Source organism: Gossypium raimondii, chromosome 8 (assembly GCF_025698545.1).
Source record: "Gossypium raimondii isolate GPD5lz chromosome 8, ASM2569854v1, whole genome shotgun sequence".
Lineage (NCBI taxonomy): Eukaryota > Viridiplantae > Streptophyta > Magnoliopsida > Malvales > Malvaceae > Gossypium > Gossypium raimondii.
This window is the reverse complement of record NC_068572.1, coordinates 62,454,152-62,476,413: the sequence shown is the minus strand read 5'-3', so window position 1 is coordinate 62,476,413 and position 22,262 is coordinate 62,454,152. Positions and strand designations below refer to the sequence as shown.

Below are 22,262 nucleotides of genomic sequence, written 5' to 3'. Positions count from 1 at the left end.
AGTCATTTTGTTAGAAATTTTGTTAGAAATTTTAGTTATTTGTGTATTTTATGTTAACGTCGTGAAATTTTAATAGAAAAATTAATTTGTTATTTGATCTAACGTATAGAAATTATTTGAGTAAACAATGTAAAATGCAATTCAAATAAAGGTCACTGTAGTACTTTTATCTAATCCATATATATATGATTTTGTTTTTGTATTTGATAGACTACTCTTCCATGTGGATATTTTACGGATGTTATGAGGTTAGATGTTGGGTATGCCCTAAATAAGGAAAATTTGCTTTATGGTATTGTTAACATTTCGAACTGAGCATTACCACGCCTACGGATTGGCCATCTTAAACAATGCTGTTGGCACCGGCAAAAATGCGTGTTGAGTTGTCACTCTATCGCCAGTTCTTTCTTCATTTCCAAAATACTTGCGGACTTTGCTTTATATGGTATAATTGTATTTTCAACATCTCTAGTTATTTTCTTTAACATGTTCGATTTTGGTTCTGCAGTTAACTGCTATGAACCCTCTTATGTGTTAAAGACATTTTGTTTTCGGATGTTGTTGGGAGGCCTTTCTCCCGTACTGTTGATTTTTAATTTTAATGTTTCTGCTCCTTATGATAATAATAAAAGGTTCTCTTTAACATAAAAAAATTGGTTTTGATTTTTTCTGAAATGTATAAATTTGTCTTGGTTTTCTATGACAATTTTTAAATATGCTTTTCATTTTACCATGCAAACAAAATGATTGTCGAGAACAATGTTAAACTCAGCATCTACCTTCAGATTTCTATGCAAATTCTATAAATATACATGTTCTTTAAAAGTGGCTATGTTCGGGTTTTGTATTTAAATATGGAATTTTTTAAATATTTTCAAATTGGAATAACAATATTTGATGATTTAAACTAATAAAATAATTTCATCTCTCTCAAAAAATATATTTTATGGAACTAATAATATTATTTTCACTATTCCCCTTGAAATAAAATAAAATGAACAGAGGCAAGCTAAAAAGTCAAAACGGACAGCACTTTGACGGATGAGAATGCAACACGGATTCCATTTCATAGAATTTTTCAACATTTACAAAATAAATTATTTTTGTTGGGCCTCGATAATTTAACTTTGTGACGGTGAATCTACCTCTGCCTTTGGTTTACACTGACTTCTTCAAAACTAACCAAGTTTTTTTTAAAAGAAAAAAAAAAACCATTAAAATGACAGTTGCAGCAAGCAAACAGTAGATTCATATAATCACAGCAATCAATTCATCCCTGGCTGAATCTCAGTATTACATAAAAAAACCCAGACTAAACAAAAACAGAGATTGAACCATCATGTCACGGCGATCATCAGGGACATGGTTGAGGTTATGCCTCGTAATATTTGCGGTAGTTTCAGCACTGGCAGTATGTGGACCTGCTCTTTATTGGAGATTCAAGAAAACTCTCAGATTCGTCGATTCCAAATCCTCTTGTCCTCCTTGTATCTGTGATTGTCCTCCTCCTCTTTCCCTCCTCAAGATTGCCCCTGGTATTATTAATGCTTTTCCTTTTTTTTGTGTGTATTAATCGATTTTTTTTCTTTTTTCTGATTCTGGGTTTTTCTCAGAATTTGATTTGGATCGGTTGTTTGTTTGTTTATTGGAGTGAAGTTAAGCTTACCCATTTCTTGAATTCGAGGACTTGATCTGTTTTTGTTGCTAATTATATATGTTCCGTAGTTTTCACCCAGTGAGATGCTACGCTTAGTTTTGGAGTTAGAATTAAAATTTCCTGTTCCTTTGATTTGAGATTTTGATCCATTGCTGCTGCTAATTTCAGTTTAGATTGTTGCTTGTTTAATCATATATCGAGTCAAGGAATTTAAGAACAACTCGTTTTGATTTTGTCATTGTCTACTAATTAAAGAACCCAACTTCTCTATACTGTACACAAACCTTATTCATAGCCCTGAAGAAACAATTGTTTCCTTTTTTTCTAGTGTTTTCGGTCTTTTCATTTTAGGAAAGTGGATATAAACAACAACCTTCTTGGATTTGTCCTTCAAAGGAAACCGCTATTGATATATCCCGGCATGTTAAACTTTGTCTTGCTGTGTTGTTGAGCTTGTGAAGATGAGTTTATTGATACTCAATAATGAAATACATGAATGTTCTGTGAATGATGGAAACGATTATAATTCAGTAATTTCATTGATTATTTTCGGTGCCATTGCACCATTGATCTTGCTTTTAGTTAAGTAACTGTCCAAGTGTCCAGAATATGAATAAATCTGGTGTTGATCATGAAACAGTACTTGCATTTGTGCTGGTTGTATTCTTCACAAACCACATTGATACAAAAAAACAAGCACTGAGTGAAAAATATCGAATTTTTATACATTACATGAACTTCCATTTTTGTACTTGTGAGCAGAATCTGCTGGTCCTTTGTGCTGTTGGTTTCCTTTTGTGTGTGTGTGTGTGTGTGGGTTCCTGCTAGTCATCATGATGGTGCTTGTAAAGTTTTGTAACATGTTTTCATGTATCTGGTACTCGAAACTTTTGGTTACCTATGTGAATAGCTCACATGTTTTTCTGCTTTTTTTGGTTCTTTTGGCAGGGTTGGCCAATCTCTCAGTCACAGGTTAGATTTATTCCTGCAACTCGAATCAGTTGATATTATAACTTATTGCTTTATACTCGTCATTTTTGTTTATCGTACACACATAATATGATTAACGGCGACACACAGATTGTGGAAGCAACGACCCCGATCTCAAGAAAGAGATGGAGAAGCAATTTGTGGACCTTTTAACCGAAGAGTTGAAGTTGCAAGAAGCTGTCGCCGAAGAGCACACTCGCCATATGAACATCACCTTTGGTGAAGCCAAAAGGGTGGCTTCCCAATATCAAAGGGAGGCAGAAAAGTGTATTGCAGCCATAGAAACCTGCGAGGGAGCCAGAGAACGGGCTGAGGCGTTGCTAATCAAGGAGAGGAAAGTTACCACGATATGGGAACAAAGAGCTCGACAAATGGGTTGGGAAGGTGAATAACTTTCTACACATTTCATATGAATTATCATAGTCTCTAGAATTTGATATTTATTGAAGATGGCAAGCTAAGTTGCTTGTGCCTTGAGCAGTGTTGTTAGGGCAAATGGCCCCATTTATAGTTGCCTTAAAATTCCTTACAAGTATGTAAACAATTTTCACCTCTAATTTTTCATACTATTGTCTGCAATTTCTTCACTTTAAACAATTTTCTTGAATTATTTGAATTTGACGCTTGTGTCTGACACATGTTAGGTCAATGTTAGATAGGGGTAATCAAAATCCGGGTTAAATTGCTATGTTTTAAATAGATTCTTAGAAATCCAAACTTGGTAAAAGTATCATAGAGATCTTTGTATTAAGATCGTATTGTATTTTGCTCTTTTATTCAAAAAATAGACAATTTAGTTCTTTTATGTGAAATCAAAGAGCAAATTAATCTATTTTGCTAAAAATTTCATCTATTTCTATAGTTAAAATCTGGCATGATTACCAGAATAACCAGACAGTTATGTGTGATGGGTTATGTGTGCTTTATGCTGATCTACAATAACCAATTTTTAACTGTAGAAATAGGTTTTTGCCTTTGCTTCTTAATCTCCTCCTGCCACACGTCGATTCCAATCGTTAGAAAAAGCTGTTCTCGAACAGGTAGGTATGGTGGTCTCTTTATACGCAATTTCAAGTGATATTTTTAACAAAAGAATTCATCTGCTCTTTAATCTAATGTGCAGGGACTAATTTGACCATTTCTTTAATAGATGGAGCAAATTGTAATCTAACTCTTAATATAAAGCTTTTATGATACTTTTACCAAGTTGTTTTAATATGGCAATTAACTCTCACATCTGAATCCTAAAATAGTTAAGATCCACTTATATTTAAATACAATGCATGTTCCCCCACTTCTAAATGGCATGGACCGGCAGAAAGAAAAAGCTTTTGTTTTTTCCTTTATCAAGTTAATATTAAGTTTATATTTATGTAAAGTTAGTATTGTATTTAAAATACAAGAATAAAGTTTTAATTTTACTTTTAATAGTGTGTTTCTACATATCAGAACAAAAATGGACTATGAATTTTGTCAAAACATCCATCATTTTCTTTTTCCTTTTTTCCTTCTTCCGAGTATCCAAACAAACAAAAGGTAAAACATCAAATTTAGCTCTTAATGCTTATATTTTATCAATTAAATCTAGCCTTCAATTTTAAAAGAGTCAAATTTAATCATTAATTTTTGAAAATAATTGAATTAATTCGTTTTAATGGAAATGTTAACTAAACGGTTAAATTTTAAACATGAAAACCCACATGACAGCCTATATATACTAAATTGCAAATAGTATCATATCAACATAAAGTGTAAGTCGACGAGTTGCCAAGTTAACATGTTAAAAGTTGAATATTTTAGTTTATATTTTTATTTAAAAAAATTATTTAACTTTTTTTTAAACCTTATTAAGTACCAAATTGATAAAATATGATTCTAACATAAAAAAAACCAATAATGGTATGATGCATACATGGATCAAGCATTGACTTTCCTCAAGAGCCAAACACAAACAAAGAGTGTTTTTAAACAGAAAAGCGCACATGCGTAGCATTTGAGTTAAAAAGACATGAAGTGAGATGAGATGCCTAAAAAAACGCGGTTTCAATACTTTCAACGTTCATGCACCCAGTCTAGTCTCAAAACACAGCTGTGTTTTCTTCTTCAATTATATATAAATTTTAAAAAAAATTATCAACATTATAATATTTATCACTAGACAGAAAGTAAAATATAATATTATAAATCTAGATCTACCAATAAACATATATTTTAGCCCTTTGTTAATTTTACACCTAGATCTATAATAACATTAACTTCATTTTCTAAAAACAACTAAAATAAAATGAGTCTAAGCTTTGGACCTTGGTTTAGGGAACTCAAAGTTTTGTTCTAAAAGTTTCTTCTTTGAATCTTCTTTGGGATATCTTGGGTTCTTATTATTTTTCTTTTATTTTCTTGTTATCTAAATGGAAAACTCAAGGAACAAGAGAGGGCATGAAGAAGGTATTGAAGATGCAACCTATATTACAGAAACGAAGAAACCAAAGTTACCAGCTTTGGCAAGGTACTTACTTTGCTCAGCTTGATGGGTGCTTTTTTATCTTTCTTTTTTCCTTACTTAGATACTAAGTTTTGATTTAATTTGGTTTGTATTTGTTTGGTGAATTGGGTGATATGATAGCTGTTTAAGAGATCTAATCTGATTGATATGCATGAGTTTCTTCAACTGTTCTCGTTGACTATATATGCATATCAGCTGATTGCTTTAATGGAAATATAACAAAAAGCTTGACCTTTTCATTCAAGGAGATTTCAACTATTCGAAAGCTATGGAGATGGTTATGTCATGAATGGCATATGTATGTATATATGGACATTTAAGTTATAAAACCAGTGACTTGTGTAGGCAATGTGTTTATTCTAGTCCATGTAGGAGTTTTTATAGATTTCTTGACTATCACAGTTCAAGATGATGTAAATGAACAAGTTTTGTTAAATTTGATGAGTTTGTTTAACATGGTTTATACGAATACATATGCAAGTATTGAATGTCGAAATTTCTGCAAAGTTCATTCATGTTGATATTATTATACATACATGTATATGCAGTGTAATAGTGGAAGCTCTGAAGGTGGATAGTATGCAAAGACTTTGCTCATCTTTGGAGCCTATGTTACGCAGAATTGTGAGTTCGACTTTTCATTTTTCCTGAAGTATATGTATCCAAGACATATTCGTACATCAATATCGAGTGTCACTCTTACAAAGAAAAATATATATATATACTCGTATCCGACACTGACTAAAGGAGTAACAATTCGAGAACATTGCGAGTATGATCTATTTTTACTATAGCATTTATTATCTCTTGTTTCATTTATGAAAATTTAGTCCAAAAACTGGGCTAATGGAAGCTAGGTTTGAGCAACCGTGAACAGTTAAAGCTATGGCTTTTATTTTATTTTTTAAAGTATTAGTGTTCAGCATTTGTGTTTGATACGTATTTAGATATGTTTACCAAGGTATAATTCTTTAAAATATGTTTTGAACACGTACTTTATCCAATGCTCATGCCCGAATCTGAATATCGTAGACATTGGCTAGAATCTTGATGATAAACATAATCTTTTGCTTTCATAAGTGTTCTACCATGAGTGAGCTTGTACTGATTCTACATTTTGAATGAATTACAGGTCAGTGAGGAAGTGGAACGGGCATTGACAAGAATAGGGAATGCTACATTGACTGCCAGGTTTGCTTCTACAGTTACACCCAATATTTGGACATTAAAACTTGAATTTTCTCTTTGGTTCTCTGTCACCATATTCATGATGTTCATAAAACGGGGTGATACTTCTCATTTTTTCCTGGAAATATTTGTGTTTGGTACATATTAAGAATGGAGAAGTATGATCTTTCAAATATAAGGAAATGCTTTAAAAAACATTAAGTATTATCTTTATAAGACATGCTCGTATCTAACACTCACTCAATCACCTAGAAATGTACCTTAAACCACAAGAAAAGGGTTTTGTCGTATTGTTAATAATGAAATTGCTTTCCTAATCATAATAGGAATTCACCACCAAGAATACAAAGTGCAGATGGAAGAAACCTACAGCTTCATTTCAGAACAAGAATGCCGCCTCACCTATTCACAGGAGGGAAAGTTGAGGGTGAGCAAGGGGCCGCCATCCATGTCGTCTTACTCGATATGATCTCAGGCACTGTGGTGCAAACTGGACCAGAATCAGCTCTCAAACTCAATGTTGTGGTCCTTGAAGGTGACTTTAACGAAGAAGCTGATGAAGATTGGACTAAAGAACAGTTTGAGAGCAATGAAGTTAAAGAACGCGAAGGGAAACGACCGCTTTTAACCGGAGAACTACAAGTAACACTCAAGGAAGGTGTTGGAACTCTAGGAGATCTTACATTCACTGATAATTCAAGTTGGATCCGGAGTAGAAAATTCAGACTTGGTTTGAAGGTTGCTCCCGGGTATGGCGAAGGGATTCGTGTTCGTGAAGCTAAAACCGAAGCTTTTGCTGTTAAAGATCATAGGGGAGAATGTGAGTTTTTCCACTACAAATTACCTTAATGCTCTGCTCTTAATATATATCCATCATTTCCCCCTTAAAGCTTTTTCATTGTTTACTTGCAGTGTACAAGAAACATTATCCACCTGCATTGCATGATGAAGTGTGGAGATTGGACAGAATAGCCAAAGATGGAGCATTACATAAGAAGTTGTTGAAAGCTGAAATTGTGACGGTTGAAGATTTTCTTCGACTTCTTGTTCGGGATTCACAAAAACTAAGAAACGTAAGCCATTTCCTTTCCAACAGATCTCTGTTTTCTGCTCGTATAGCCTCGTTTTTTACCCCTGCATTCTTTGATTTCTTGATATATAGATCTTGGGAAGTGGGATGTCAAATAGAATGTGGGAGAACACAGTGGAGCATGCTAAGACTTGCATCTTGGGAGGAAAGCTTTATGTTTATTACCCTGATCAAACACATAACACTGGTGTTGTTTTTAATCACATTTATGAACTCAGAGGTCTTATTGCTGATGGCCAGTTCCTATCTTTGGAATCACTTAACCACAATCAAAAGGTTCGGCTTTTTCTTATATTTGCAATGCTCCACAGAAACGAAAACCGGAACACAAACTGCCCCTACCAAGAACAATATGACTAATTGACATGAAATTTTGCGTACAGCTTTTTGTTGATTCCCTGGTGAAGAGAGCATATGAAAATTGGCATCAAGTTATTGAATATGACGACAAGGTTCTCAATACCCTTAGAAGTACAAAGGTAGCAAATCCGTCAGCTGCACCGGTAAACGATAACAACTACGATGCAGATTACTATGCCACAACTGCTCAAAAGAGTAGACAGCAGTATATCACCTCAGAGCCAAGTCCACAATGCCATAATAATAATACCCACCAAACAGTCCATCAGTTGATTGAATTTCCCTTTGGAAGGTCTGATCAGAATGCAGCAATGACAATGAATAATCAGAAAGCATTATTACCTAGTACCACCACCATAAGTTACATGCCAATCGGAGGAAACTCGACAGCTGGGGTATCAGGTTTTGCAGGAGATTGGTCTCGGCCGAGGACCGGGCATGGATTTGAAGATTTCTTTGCTGAGGAAATCCGACTTAGGAGTTCAGAAATGTTAGAGACTGATGACATGCAAAGACTGCTGAAAACATTCGGTGTAGGTGTTGGTATGGGAGCTGGTTTTGGTCATCCAGATGAATCTTCTTATGCATACACCATCCCATATGATCATCAAATGGACCACCCTTATCCTTATGTGCCAGAACGTGGCAAAGGATCGGGGAAAGCGGTTGTGGGGTGGCTTAAGTTAAAAGCTGCTTTAAGGTGGGGAATATTTATAAGAAAGAAAGCTGCTGAAAGAAGAGCACAGCTTGTTGAGCTTGATTAACTGTTCTGATGCTTAAAAAAACGTATTTTAACATCATTATCTATTAGCTGGTTGACAAAGGATTGGTGCCTCAGCAATCATTAACCTTCATTTGGCAACATTGTTGAAAAATTCCAAGTTCTGTTATCTTTGCCAATATTTGATAAGGCATATTCATCAGAGAATGCTGATTATATAACAAGTCAGAATTTCTGTATATGAAGCTTGTTTCTCTTTGCTCCATGTGTAATATTTTCATGCTTTTTAACACTTAAATAATAGTTTGATTCGTTTTATTCTTACATAAAGGATTGTAACTTTATAATATATATATATGAAACAAAAACAATGGAAAACTGAGGGACTGCAAATTTTCTAAAGGTACCATTTCATAAAGAGAGAAATCTGAAAAAGGAGAATGCTGTCATCAATTTCAAGCAGAAATAAAATGGAGCAACAGAGAATAAACTAAGATAATGATAGAGACTCCTATGAAAAGGATTATTGCTTTATGCCTTTTTCACATCTTTTATCCGAGAATCAGCACCAACTGTATCACATGCACGATCCAAGGGGGTATGCAACATCAAATCCGAATCCCCCATCCATGAATGCAGTCTCATTATTTTGCTCCTGCATCAAGGGAACAGTCATCTTAAAGAATTTAAAAAGGAAACTAATCTGCAGAGGCTAACTCTGTTGTTTACCACACTTTACAGAATCTCATATTTCAATACGAATGCTAACTATGACAAGAACGAGGAAAAAGAAAGCATAAAAAATGTAAATAACAAAGACAGGAAGTTCTCTTGTCATACCAGTTTGAAAACGGGACTCATTATATCCTCCAAGGATTCAAAATTATTTTGACTGAAACCGTTCTGTGGCTTTGACTGCAGGAAGAGGAAGTTGTCATTGGACCTCAAATCTGTGTCAGACGATGATTTGTCGCCCTCAGAGTGCCTAACAGCAAAAGGAGCCTCGCCATTTAAATGGCTGAACAAAGAAACATCATTTGTGTTACTACTAACAGCATTGTTTTGGTCCATCATAGACCCACTTGCAGAAACCCGGGAATCCACATGGCTGTATGAATTATTTAGGCCAGCTTTACAGAGCATGTCTGCTCTAGAATCCCCCAAAACTGCTGAACTTGCCATTGAAGAAAGAGCAATACGACTGTTACTTGGGGAAGAGTTCCTCCAAGGGATGCTTTCTTGCAGATTATTACTCGGCAACTGCTCATTACTTGGTGGGAAATTGGATAATTGAACAGTGCCCTGCCAGTTCTCACTGCATCTACCATGTTCAAGACAATTAAAAGAACCACGAACACTCAGGTCATTAGATTCCCGATTCAGTGATGTCATACCAAAAGAGGGTAGATTTTCAAATGCAGCACTACATTGCACCTCTTGCGTGCTTCCATGTAACACCAAAGCATTGCCTGAGGCAGTTGACAGAGAATTGCTTGAGCTACCAACCACCACTCTAGCATCTGGGAAGCTAGAGGAAATACGAAAAACATTCCGCTCATTAACACAATTGTATTCTCCAAAGTGATTAGTGGACTTGGTCTGCGACAGTTGGTTTAGCTCTATAGAAGCCGTGATCCCTTGAAACAAAGCTTCATTTTGATTCTGGTTTGCAGGTAATACCACAGGCTGAATCTTTCCAAGACCATTAACAGAATTTCCGGGTTGAATCACACCAGAAGAAATACCGCTTAGGGTCAAAGCAGCTGAGGAGTTCAATCTACCAAACGTTCCACGTGATTGATACGATGGTAGAGAAGCACTTGAAAACCTTCTAGGTCCAGTGAATGAGCGAAAATCTCCAAAGCCATCCAGTGAACCTGTACGTAAGTGAGAGGGACCTCTACTGCCCAATGCAACAACCATGTTTGCTTGTTGTGTTGCAACACTGCTGAGTCTTCTCAGGTAAAGCCTATATTTCTGCAAAACAACATAAAACCGTGAGCTTAAAGGGGAGACAAATATCCAGTTAACACACATTTTTATAGGAGGTTGTGGTTCAAGTATCTGCACTTTTATACAGAACGGACAGCATCTTGACTCGATCTCATGTCTACCTCAAACTTAAACATGCATACTGTATTAATTGATAATTGTTGCAAGGCAATATATAGAAGACCATAATGCAGAAGTAAAGGTCACCAAGGAAAGGGATTCACCTGTAGATGGCTTGCTACATTCTCCCTCGTAAGCCCTTCAACATTCATGAGGTCAAGGATTTTCTTTGGAACAGCCTGGTCTGCATTTGAATAAAGAGAAAATGAATAACTAAAATCAGAAAATGCAGTCGGGCTATGTGATCACTGGGACAGAACAGAAAACTCACCGCCAAGACCCAATTGATTGACAGCTGCAACGAACTTCCTATGCAAATCTACAGACCAAACAACTCTAGGCTTCTTCTGGCTCGAGGAGTCTTCATTCTCATGTCCGTTATCTTCAGTCTCTTCTTCCTCATCTTCACTTTGGTCCTTTCTCTTCTTATTGACTTTCTGATCCGAACTGCAGGCCACCCATGTTTGACCAGCTTCTCCAGTTCCTCCTCGAGATTTATCGTGATTTGGGGCCGCAAGTTCATCCTTAGAGTCCGGTTTCTTTCTTCTGACCACGTGTTGCCATATGTTTTTCAGCTCCTCAATTCGAACGGGCTTCAATAAGTAGTCACAAGCACCATGAGTAATCCCCTTCATTACAAGCTTGGTATCGCTATGTGCCGACAACACTGGAATCAATTAAATGATAAATCATTTCAAAGACAACTCTACTCCATTACTCAAATTTACCACAAAAAGAATCAACAGAAAATAATACAAATGAATATCAATTCATTTTACTGCCATTAAATGAAACAAAAAATGGGTTAATGCCTTACTGATTACAGGCAGGTCCATTTCAAGCCCCACAAGTTCAAGTAGCTTAAACCCATCCATATCTGGCATATTAACATCACTAATAACCAAATCATATCTATTTTTGTTTCCCCTCAACATTTTAAGGGCTATTATTGCCTGATTGGTCGTAGTAACTGCAAAAAAAACAATAACATAAATGAAATGTCAAAAAGTAACCTCAAATTCAAGTACTTAAGCCCAACAATTATAGAGATCCAAATCAAATGAACACTGCAAAGCACAACATACATATTTTCCTGATAGAACAGTATCCAAAAGTTAACCACATAATTTATCTAAAGTTTCTACAACATGAACAGACCTTTGAATTGAATTGAACATGAAAGGACTGACCCTGATATTGGCATTTACACAGCAGATTAGCCAAAATCTTGAGGCAAATAGGATCATCATCAACAGCTAAAACACGCATGCCAACTGGAAACTGGTCCTCCCCACTATCTTCACCATTGGAACCACCCATTTTCTCCTCCATGGTTATTTTCAAAATAAGCAAATGAAACAAAAAAAAAAAACAGAGCAAAAACAGAGATCACAAAGCCAAAGCACTAATCTTTTCAAGTTTAACCACTGTTTTTAAAGGTTCAAAAGATAACACAGATTGCCAAAAACGCATTTAAAAAAAGGAAGACAAAAGTACAAAGACAAAGATTGGGTGTGAGAGAGAAATAGGAGATGAAAAAAAAGAGAGGGCTTTGCAAGTTAAAAGTTGTACGAGGAGGCAATGATGGAGATAGCTAAAACAGAGTTTACCTCCTTTTTCTTCTTGTGTATTTTCTTTGTTTGTAAGCCTTTTTTATTGTCAAAGCAAACATCCTTTATTTTTATTTTCCACATATATTCCACGTTTATATATTGTATTTTACAATTAAAATAGAATTTATAATATTTAGCATTAATAATAAAAAGGGTTTTTTGTCATTGAAGAATGTTAATTAATTTGAATATTATTTATTTTTCATCTAATAAATTTATTTAACGACTATAATAATAGATTAAACTATTATTAATTTATAAATTTGTGTATTCCTAATTTATTTATTCCACTGTTTTGATAATTGAGTTTTGTGTGTGTTAAAGGTGATAATAATAATAAATTTTTATTTTTATTTTATTTTTCCCCAAACTCGGGTCGATTTAGATTTAGATAGGATATTAAAATATTATTTTCATTTAACATACACTTCTTTTAAAGGCAACCATTCCTAAAATTAGTGTTAAACTGTTAATTGAGGATGTGTATCTTTGACTTTATGTTAAATATTTAAATTTTCAAAATTTTTATAAAAAAAGTATATATTTTATGAAAGATTACCATTAAAATATGGAGCAAGGTAATTTATTTATAGCCTTTAATTAAGTACTAATTGGCATCACTTTTGGAAGAGAATTACACCCACCACCAAAAATTCGCTTCAATCTCCCACCCCTTAAATTTTATTTAAGAATTACCATGTTTAAATTAAACCCTCAATGATAAATATTTTTAGGTTTCACGTCTAAAAGTTTTTATTTTTCTTAATTTTCAAAATATATCAAAAGACCCTTAAAATTTTTCAAAAAACAATTAAGTCCATGCTCTTATTAAAATCAGAAAAATATTATAAATAATAAATTTTAGAAAAATTATTAAATTTTAATAAAAATAAAATTCTAAATTTATTAAAATTAGAATATTTTTATAAAATTGTAAAAATAAAAATTATAAAATTTTATAAAAATCGTACAAAATTAATGACCCTAGTTTTTTTTAATTAAAGTCATCATGTGTTGCAATACAACATGGCATGTGACAAAAATTATAAAAAATAAAAATCAATAAAAGTTATAGAAAAATTATAAAATGCTTCTTTTGGTATGATAATTTTATAAATTTTTTACTAAATTTATATTTCTTTACATTTTTATAACTTTATAAAATTTTATAAGTTTTTATATTTCTATATTTTTATAATTTCTTACTAATTTTATACAATTTTACAATTTTATATTTTTTTCTTTTTATATTTTATTCTAATTTTTAATATTTGATTTTTATTAAATTTTAATAATATTTATAGCTTTTATTGATTTTAAGTTTTTTCTAATTTTAATAAAAGCAAGGGCTTAATTGCTTCTTCTTTTTTAAGTTTGAGGTTTTTTGATGCATTTTAAAAGTTCAAGTACCCAATTAAGCGCAAAAAAAATAGGGGCTTATTTGTTTTTCTTTTAAAAGGTTTGAGAGTTTTTTTTATGTATTTTAAAAGTTCAAGTAACCAAATGAGTTGGAAAAAAAGAGCAAAACTTAATTTTTTTTTTAAGTTTGAAGACTTTTACACCCTTAAACCTATTTTTATTAAAGATTTAATCCATTTTTGATGTTAATTATGATTTTATTTCAATTTAATCCTTTTACTAGTTGATGCCTTATAATTAGGACCTTATTTTTAGATTTTCTTTTATTTGTTCGTTTCAAATTGACTATTTCAAAATTTGATTTAATATATGCATATTTTTAAATTTTAAACTTTAATTTTGTTGAGAGGTTTTAATGAGTCAAATTATTTAAAATAATATTAAAAACATTTCATGTTAATATAATTTAATAAACATATTTTTATTAATTATAAATTTGAGTTAATTAAATCTAAGATTTAAATCCAATCATATAAGTCTATCTAAAACCTAACCTTAGATATATTTACACTTTTATAAGTTTGGTCTTTTTAGACATGAGGGAGTAGTGATTAAGTTTTTTATTAGCGGGGCTAATAGTAAAAATTTTGCTATGCAACCTCTTAAGAAAATGTTTAAATTATACATTAACATATGGTTAAATTGTACTTTAACCCTTTAAAATAAAAAAATTATATTAATTCTTTTAAAAAATTATATAACCATAAAATTATATTTTAATTTTTCAAAATTTATAATTCAATTCTACCTTCTAAAATTTTTTTGAAATCACCATTATTTGTTAGAACCCAAATGCAAGGGCTAAAACTCTATTATTCTCATCCTCTCCTTAATTTGTAATATCTCTAGCCAAAAAAATTAATTTCAAAATTATTTTTTCTTATGAATCTCAACTCTTCTATAATCTTTTATTTTCTTTTATTATTTTGAAGACGTTACATCTTAACATTTAAATAAAACTACATAATAATTTAAGTTCCCATTAAAATATTCAAAAATTTTGACAATTGTTAGAAATGTGTGTTTTACTCCTTAAATGTTCTTCATTTTATTATTGCCTAATCATGATTCATGAGCACATTCATTTTTAATTAACTCTTGCTCAATACAGGATAAAATGAAAAAAATTAAAATTTACCATTTTAGTTGAATAAACTCAAATAAGTTTTAATCTTTAATTTCTAATTAAATCAAGCATTTAATTTTATCTAAATACATATAATGTAAATCAATTTTCCATTTGAAATAATTCAAATAGTGCCTGTTGATACTATTTGCCAAGCCATCAAATTTCCTTTGAGACGAAAAAAACCAATAATTACACATCAATTTTAGTAGGATTTTTATTAGGTCTAAAAACATTGCAAATTTCTAAAATAATTTTATTGACTTCTTTTACTTCTTTATATACTGATGTTTAATTCCTCGTTTTCCACGTTCCATCCTTAATTATTTACATTTTCTTTATAATATTAGTATTTATTTAAATATTTTATTTTATTTTATTAACCAACGAATAAATATATACAATATTAAGAATTTTCAAAGAAAATGTTGAATGTTGCATTTCCTTTGCTAATATATTGACCACGTAATTTTATGACATGAAGTTTGCATATTAAAATAGAAAATATCTGATCCGATAGCAACATTTAAAAGTTGCATCCACCAAGTACGATTTCAACACGTGCTTTCATGATTTCTTTTTCACATTTCTTTTCTAATAATTATTTATCTACATATAAGTAAAACACAAAAAAAAAAAAGTACATAAGAGGATACAAAACGTTATAACTTTTAATAATCAAATCGATGGTAAAATTATCAATTTTAATTTAATTAAATGTTTACTTTTAAATAAACAATTAAAAATATAAATAATTTATAAATTTAAACATTATTTTTTAATTTTGAGTAGTTCAGTTAATTAAATCTTTATGTCTAGATTAATATATCAATTGATTTTTATTTAATTATTTCAACCAAACAATTTAATTCGATTCAAATAATAATAATGCTTAGGTTTAAGTTTTTTATGCACATTTATACATGTGTGGATACTTAATTGATTTTAGTTATTGTTATGTGAATATATTATTTGTAATTACATATTAAAAAAAAGAATACATGAGTTATGTCTACCTCTTAAATTTATTTTAAAATATTTTATTTCATTGACTATAGGTGAAAATAAAATAATATTTTTATTTTTATTTTTAAAATTTGATTTTCACGTTATTCAGCTATATTTTAAAACCATTCACTTTTTCGATTAGAAAACATTGACTTTTTAATCTAGCATTACTTGTAAAAGTAAATATCCTTAATTATTTAAAAATAAAATGTAAATTTTTAATTTGTATTTTAAAATTAAAATTTTATTAATAATATATTAAAAACTAACTATAATTTTAAACAAGCGCATTTGACTGATTTTCTCCCTTCCTTCCAGTTCAAGAAAATTCCTTGCTAAACATATTTCATCATTTAATTTTTTTTGGTACATTAATTAGTCGTAAAATATTACTACTTTATAAATAAATATTCGATATTCTTTTGTAAAAATATGGGCGGTGATTCCCACGCTATAAAAAGGAGAGTAAGAAGGGTGGTGTCATTTGTGTCCTTGAAAAGAATAGGTCAGGGTGTCACGAGAAGTACCAAAAATAGTACAATTTTTAAAATTTATTTATTTTGTTGCTCTTAGGGGAGCCCCTGGTTTTGAGCCAGAATCCTCCACGTTTCATCTTCCCATTGGCTAAACGGTTTAACCGTCGGTTCTACTTTAGATTTCGTACCCAAAACCCGAACCGAAATGCAGCTTTAATCAAACTGATGGGTATAAATAAGTATATTAGGTTTATTTTACGAGTTATATGACATTTTATTCCTTTATTGAAAAACGAGTAAATAAATATTTATATATTAGATTAAAATAATTATTTTTTATTAAAAATTAAATTAAGTTTTATTTTAAAATTCATGGTAGAATAGTTAACAGTTACATTAAAAATAGATGAAATTTTTAACATGATTAATTTACTTTTATTTAATATACAAAATTAATTTATCTATTTTAATAAAGATGACAAAATTCAACTTTACAAATATAGAGGCCTTTATGGTACTTTTATTAATATATTCCTACTCATTTTAGAATTTTAATTTAATTTAATTCGATTTAGATTAAAATTGCACAACTTGAATAAGAAATTGATTTATAATGCAAATTATTTTAATTCAAAATATTAAAAATATTATTTTATATATATTATACTTAAATTTTAAGAAAATTAATATTCATTAGTATAAAATTAAAATTTTCATGAGAGACTATTAAAATTGAAAACCAGTAAAATATGTTCTTAGAATATCTCAAAATTTTATATTATATAAAATAGTCAAAAATTATATAAATATACTAATTTAAATATGTAAAAGAATATCTAAGTATACATTTATATGGTTATAATAAAGTGAATCGATGAGTTAATGGGCCAACAGTCTCCTAGTGGAACATGGAAGTAATGGGCAGACATGATATTTGCATGTGAACATATTTTATGTTATAATTAGTCTGATATTTATATACTTCTAAATGTATTTTATTTATCTTAGCGAAAAACATCTATATTTTCTAATCATAGCTTAAATACGATAATGAAAGATCAATGGTGATTAACATCATAATTAATGAACAGTCCAATAGTTAGATGTCGTATAAAGGGTATAGATCCAACAAGGCTCAGAAATGAAAAATGTATATAATTCGATGAAGCAAGTTGGTTAATGATTAATTAATTAATCTTTAAATCCACGACAAATCCCTTTGATTGTCAACAAGCTAATTACAACATAAGCAATGTTTTCTTCCCATTTAGTCTTCATCTTGTTGAAAATATTAACAACTTCTTGTTAAAAAATAGTAATAATAATAATTCTAGTTAAGTTGAGAATTATTTTAACTTAAAAGGTATAACAATAAATTTAGTTTTTAATATTTGTCTATTTTATTGATCTTAACATTTAAATTTTAATTAAATTATTTAAAAAAAGTTAATTGGGCTGTTAAATTTTTACGGCATTGATGTGATCATTTATGTGATAGTCCATTTGTACATCATAAATATTTTTAACAAATTTCAAAAAGATAATTTTTTTTAAATATCTACATCAATAACGAAATAAGCATAAATTGTCATGAGGGTTGCAATGCTAATGTTGTTAAAATTTTAACATTCCAGTCAACCTTTTTATCTAATTTTTAAAAGAATTAAGACAAAATTATAATAAAAATTAAATTAAAATTAATAAAATGAATAACCATTAAAAATTAAATTGAATCGAATTTAATTCCAAAATTTCCAATGGATAAATAAACCAAAATTTGAGTGCCATATTTTTATTTTATTTTTAAAATGGTCCACGTCAATGGGTGTGATATGAAGCAATTACTTCAACCTCATCTTACAAATAAAGTTGATTATCCTAACAGATAATAATAAATTCAGTATTAATATCTTTCGGTTCATAAAGTTGAGAAGTTGTATTATGATCCTCCAACTTAGTGTGATAGTGAGAGCCTTAAAAGTTTAAAGTTAATCGAGTTTGATGTATTCACTTTATTTTTAAAAATTATGTTTAAAAAACAAAAAAAAACAATGTTTTTACTAATAATTTATTTAATTATTAAAAGTAGGAAAAAACAACAACATAAATTATTTAAAAACATAGTAAAAACTTGTTTAAAATTGTTGAAATATGAATTGAGAGTATGTTTAGCACTTAGATATTGCAAATCTAGTTAGCTAGCCGTTATTTTTGTTCTATTAATATAAATAATTCTTGCCTTTGAATTGACAAACACAGATATTTATTTTTAATTTAAGTCACTATAAACTTGGTCAATTCTCTCTCTCTCTATATTGGTTATAGTGGCAAACCTTTTGATGAAGAAGGACTGTATCTCTAAATATTAATGTTTTTTGTTAATGAAAATGGCACTCAATGTGATTTTGATTGTGGGATACATGTTAACAAGTCACTATTCAATTTGCAGCTCATTTCCAGCCATGTAATCTTCCTTTATTTAAAAGAAAATCCCAACTTTAGAAAATAATTCTTAAATTGAAATTTTATTTACTAAAGATAATCGTATAATGTTGACATTCAAATGCGTTAAATGTCATCTAGTATAATTTAATGGATTCGTATCAAATTGTAAAAATCTAAACATCAAAATAAGATATTAAAATTAAATCTAGATATCAATTTATATATAGATTTGATTCAATAATTTGGTCTATATTTAATTAGTTTTGAGTTTAAATTTAATTTATGTACTCGGATACATCTTCACACAAATGTTCAAAATTTATAGACTAAACAATAAAGTAAAGGCATTGGAGATAAAAAGGAGAGTGATTGACGTCAAATTTGGATGGTCCATCCATGGTATACCATATTATATTGTTGCCTGACAATCCGACTTAAGATTTAAATTACGATTATAAATGCTTTTTTGGATTGTATTTTATTTATAATTGCAAAATTTATTAACAAAAAAATTTGATTTATATTAAGTTTGTTATTTATCCGCGGAAATGTTATAATCTTGTATTTAAAACAATAAAGGTTAATATACTATTTGTTACATGAGTTTGGCTTTGATGTTTAGTTTTGCATTTAAATTTGGTTTCAATGTTCGCACTTGAGTTTTTTTTAAAATTGGTACTTGAGTTTTCTTTTGTCCCAGTTAAGCATCTTAATGTTCAATTTTATAATTGAGTTTTTTTTTTCAATTAAGTACTTATATTTTTTTACTAGGACATGCATGTCAACATTCATTGAGTCACATGCTACCGTTTGGTTTGAGTACTAATTTGAACATTGAAGCCAAACTCAAGTACCAATTGGGATAAAAAAAATTCGGATCCCAATTTGAATATTAAAGTTAAACTCAAGTACCAATTTGTATATTAACCCAGAAGAAGGCCCAAACAATTAAAAGAAGTGGTCCGCATGGGATCACAAACCCATCTTAATTTGGGCTGTAAATCACCAACATAAATCCACATTTTCAAAGTCCACGAATCGTCCATTTTAAACCCTAAAATCCCAGGAAGCATCCTTATTTTGTTGAAGCGTTTTCCATCTCCCAAGTTGAGAGATTTGTATAGCAGCTTCTCCTCTCAACCTCCACGCCAAACATGGTAAATCAACCTACTTCCTTTCCCCTTCTTCTTTACCTTTGATAATAATTGCTGACCCATTCATTTTTAGCTGAAATGGTTGCTTCAATCTCAGGTTGAGTTTTAAAATGGTATCTCTCTCTGTTTGATGTTTTAAATGGTTTATTTTTGGCATTGCAGCCTTCACATAAGACTTTCAGAATCAAGAAGAAGCTGGCCAAGAAGATGAGGCAGAACAGGCCTATCCCTTATTGGATCCGCATGCGCACCGATAACACCATCAGGTCTCTATGTTTCTTCAATTTTTTTTTTTTGCTTCAAATGTTTACAAGTTTTCGTTATTGCTCCATTTTGAGTATTTTCTAAGTAGTAATTGATGGGTTTATTTTAATTTTCGCTTTTTTGGTGCACTGCAGGTACAATGCGAAGCGTAGGCACTGGCGCCGTACCAAGCTAGGGTTCTAAGCTTTATGTGCTTTATTTGTAGTTTTGTACTCAAGCAAAGCTTTGTTTTTTTGTTTATTTCATGACATTTTGATGTGGCCTTGAACGTTTTTATGTGATGGTTGTTGACGATATTTAGCCATTGTTTCGACTGTTGTCTATCTAATGTCTTGATTTCGAGCTTTGAATTTTTATGAAACTGAATCATTATGTTCTTTGGAATTAATGAAAACTGTTATTATTCAGTAATGCTGAGATTGTTTAAGCCAAATCTTTTCATTTATTTACTTTGATAGCATTGAAATTCTAGAGCAGTGTTTGCAGTTTATTTGCCATTACATTGCTTGGGGACTAGAGAGTCTGTAAAACTTAGATATAGCATGAATTGGAACGATTGAGTAAACAATATACTCGTGTTAATCTACTTGGATCTAGAACTCAGTTCGATTGGAATCGAGTTGAGCTAGAGTAATTCAAGTTTTTGAACAACAATAGTAGAGGAAAGCGCAAACTGAATACATCGATTGTCAGCAAAATTGTAATGATAATTGGATGTGTAGCCTCCAGCATCAATGAAACCTCTTAAGCAAGCTTGGATTATGGTTTTGTTGTGGAGGTAGATTAAAAAAGTGACTACAAGGTCAATTTACTTTCTCTTGTTGGGTTTGCCTGACCCTCATTCAAGCCACCACCTCGGCTATTTCCACTTCCATGAAATATTGCATGATTCTTGCTAGCCAAATTGGCTAGTGCTTATGACTTTGTTGAATTGTGGTGAAGGGTGATGCTTTTGACACCAAATAGATTTGGAAGGTGTTGTGGAAAATCAAATTTCCTCCTAAAGTGAACTTTTTCTTGTGGGAATGCTATCACAATGCAAAGCAATCCAATCTGGGTCCTTCTTAATTAAAAGAATGTTGCCTATTCAAGATAAATGCCCCTATACATTATAAACGCAGTATCAACCTCAAGAAACTAGTCTGCTCTGAATTGGTAATTGAAGAACATAGGTCTTGTGAGGCTTTTCCACACAATTTTATGCAATAGCACCTTATTTTGTTTATGCCTAGAGGGTGCTTATGGATCTAACCTGAAAATAAAATTTTGTTTAAGGTTCGATTCTTTTTTTTTACTAAGGAGCCACAATTACTATCCCCCAAATTTCTTGTCACCAAAGGTACCCTAGATACCTTATTGACGACACACCCATCTTCAAACCAATCCACTCCACAATAGCCTGCAATTCAGATCGGTAAACTCCAGCACGATATAGCTCACTATTTGAGGAATTTACTTGCAAACCTGACACTTTATAAAAATATTCCAAAATGTTATTGATTCAATAATTCCTTTAGTGGAAACCAAAAAGTAATCTGTAAGGCACATTGCGTAAGTTGCCAAGTTTTACAGATAATTAAATATTTACAAATTAAATTTATTATTATACTAATTTAAAAAATATTAAATTATTATTCATTAATCATTTAATGGTAGAGTGATGAAATTATATATATTTTAATAGCAACCATCTAGCTTATTTTTTTAAGGTTAAACTACTAAAATAGTCACTTTTGTTTACCTCAGGTTACATTTTAGTCACTTATGTTTAAAATGTTACATTTTAGTCACTTACGTTATAGTATTGTAACATTTTAGTCACTGAGTCGTTAGTTGCCGTTAACAGTATAACGGTAAGCTGATGTGGCATGTTAAATCATCATTTTTAATGAAAATTTTAGGTTAAATTACACAATTGATCCCTATATTTTTTTATTTTGAGCAATTTAATTTTTTCTTTTATGTTTTTAACTTTCTTTTTTCTTCCTTATTTTCCATTCTCTTTGTTTCTCCTCTATTTTCCTCCCTTTTCATTTTTTAACATAGTTTTTTATATTTTCCATTTGTTAAAACTAGTCCCTATACTTTTCTTTTTTTTGAACAATTTAATTTTTTCCTTTTATTTTTATTCACAAT

The 22,262-nt window shown here is 30.6% G+C and overlaps 4 protein-coding genes across 5 annotated transcripts; 3 read left to right on the top strand and 1 right to left on the bottom strand.

The window, feature by feature from the left end:
- The first annotated feature begins 1,157 nt into the window (after positions 1-1,157).
- LOC105793002 (uncharacterized) lies at positions 1,158-3,263 on the top strand. Its single transcript, XM_012621906.2, has 3 exons — positions 1,158-1,535; positions 2,606-2,629; positions 2,738-3,263. Exons 1-3 carry the CDS (start codon positions 1,340-1,342, stop codon positions 3,037-3,039), a joined length of 522 nt encoding a protein of 173 aa, XP_012477360.1. The 5' UTR covers positions 1,158-1,339; the 3' UTR covers positions 3,040-3,263.
- Positions 3,264-4,814: 1,551 nt separating this feature from the next.
- LOC105793001 (calmodulin-binding protein 60 E) lies at positions 4,815-8,748 on the top strand. Its single transcript, XM_012621905.2, has 7 exons — positions 4,815-5,153; positions 5,699-5,774; positions 6,283-6,341; positions 6,665-7,158; positions 7,251-7,411; positions 7,501-7,704; positions 7,812-8,748. The coding sequence occupies exons 1-7, from the start codon at positions 5,056-5,058 to the stop codon at positions 8,550-8,552; spliced, it is 1,833 nt and encodes a 610-aa protein (XP_012477359.1). The 5' UTR covers positions 4,815-5,055; the 3' UTR covers positions 8,553-8,748.
- Positions 8,749-8,893: 145 nt separating this feature from the next.
- Positions 8,894-12,231, bottom strand: LOC105792999 (two-component response regulator ARR12). Of its 2 annotated transcripts, none has more exons than XM_012621903.2 (6): positions 11,812-12,231; positions 11,439-11,591; positions 10,893-11,288; positions 10,726-10,805; positions 9,350-10,486; positions 8,894-9,164 (listed from the first exon to the last, which is right to left on the bottom strand). In XM_012621903.2, exons 1-6 carry the CDS (start codon positions 11,951-11,953, stop codon positions 9,087-9,089), a joined length of 1,986 nt encoding a protein of 661 aa, XP_012477357.1. In that variant the 5' UTR covers positions 11,954-12,231; the 3' UTR covers positions 8,894-9,086. The 2 variants fall into 2 exon arrangements, with proteins under 2 accessions (XP_012477357.1, XP_012477358.1); XM_012621904.2 differs by having other exon boundaries at positions 11,780-11,962.
- A 7,479-nt stretch (positions 12,232-19,710) lies between these two features.
- On the top strand, positions 19,711-20,537 carry LOC105792998 (60S ribosomal protein L39). The gene is made up of 3 exons (XM_012621901.1): positions 19,711-19,865; positions 20,025-20,128; positions 20,261-20,537. Exons 1-3 carry the CDS (start codon positions 19,863-19,865, stop codon positions 20,307-20,309), a joined length of 156 nt encoding a protein of 51 aa, XP_012477355.1. The 5' UTR covers positions 19,711-19,862; the 3' UTR covers positions 20,310-20,537.
- Positions 20,538-22,262: the final 1,725 nt, after the last annotated feature.

Coding starts and splice junctions, on each gene's coding strand:
- LOC105793001 (XM_012621905.2), top strand. CDS start 5,056: ATGGAAAACTCAAGGAACAAGAGAGGGCATGAAGAAGGTATTGAAGAT. Junction 5,775..6,282: donor AGCCTATGTTACGCAGAATT/GTGAGTTCGACT, acceptor AATGAATTACAG/GTCAGTGAGGAAGTGGAACG. Junction 7,412..7,500: donor ATTCACAAAAACTAAGAAAC/GTAAGCCATTTC, acceptor CTTGATATATAG/ATCTTGGGAAGTGGGATGTC.
- LOC105793002 (XM_012621906.2), top strand. CDS start 1,340: ATGTCACGGCGATCATCAGGGACATGGTTGAGGTTATGCCTCGTAATA. Junction 1,536..2,605: donor CCTCCTCAAGATTGCCCCTG/GTATTATTAATG, acceptor TTCTTTTGGCAG/GGTTGGCCAATCTCTCAGTC. Junction 2,630..2,737: donor GGCCAATCTCTCAGTCACAG/GTTAGATTTATT, acceptor GGCGACACACAG/ATTGTGGAAGCAACGACCCC.
- LOC105792999 (XM_012621903.2), bottom strand. CDS start 11,953: ATGGAGGAGAAAATGGGTGGTTCCAATGGTGAAGATAGTGGGGAGGAC. Junction 11,289..11,438: donor AATGGACCTGCCTGTAATCA/GTAAGGCATTAA, acceptor AATTGATTCCAG/TGTTGTCGGCACATAGCGAT. Junction 9,165..9,349: donor TGAGTCCCGTTTTCAAACTG/GTATGACAAGAG, acceptor CCCTTGATGCAG/GAGCAAAATAATGAGACTGC.
- LOC105792998 (XM_012621901.1), top strand. Junction 20,129..20,260: donor CGCACCGATAACACCATCAG/GTCTCTATGTTT, acceptor GGTGCACTGCAG/GTACAATGCGAAGCGTAGGC.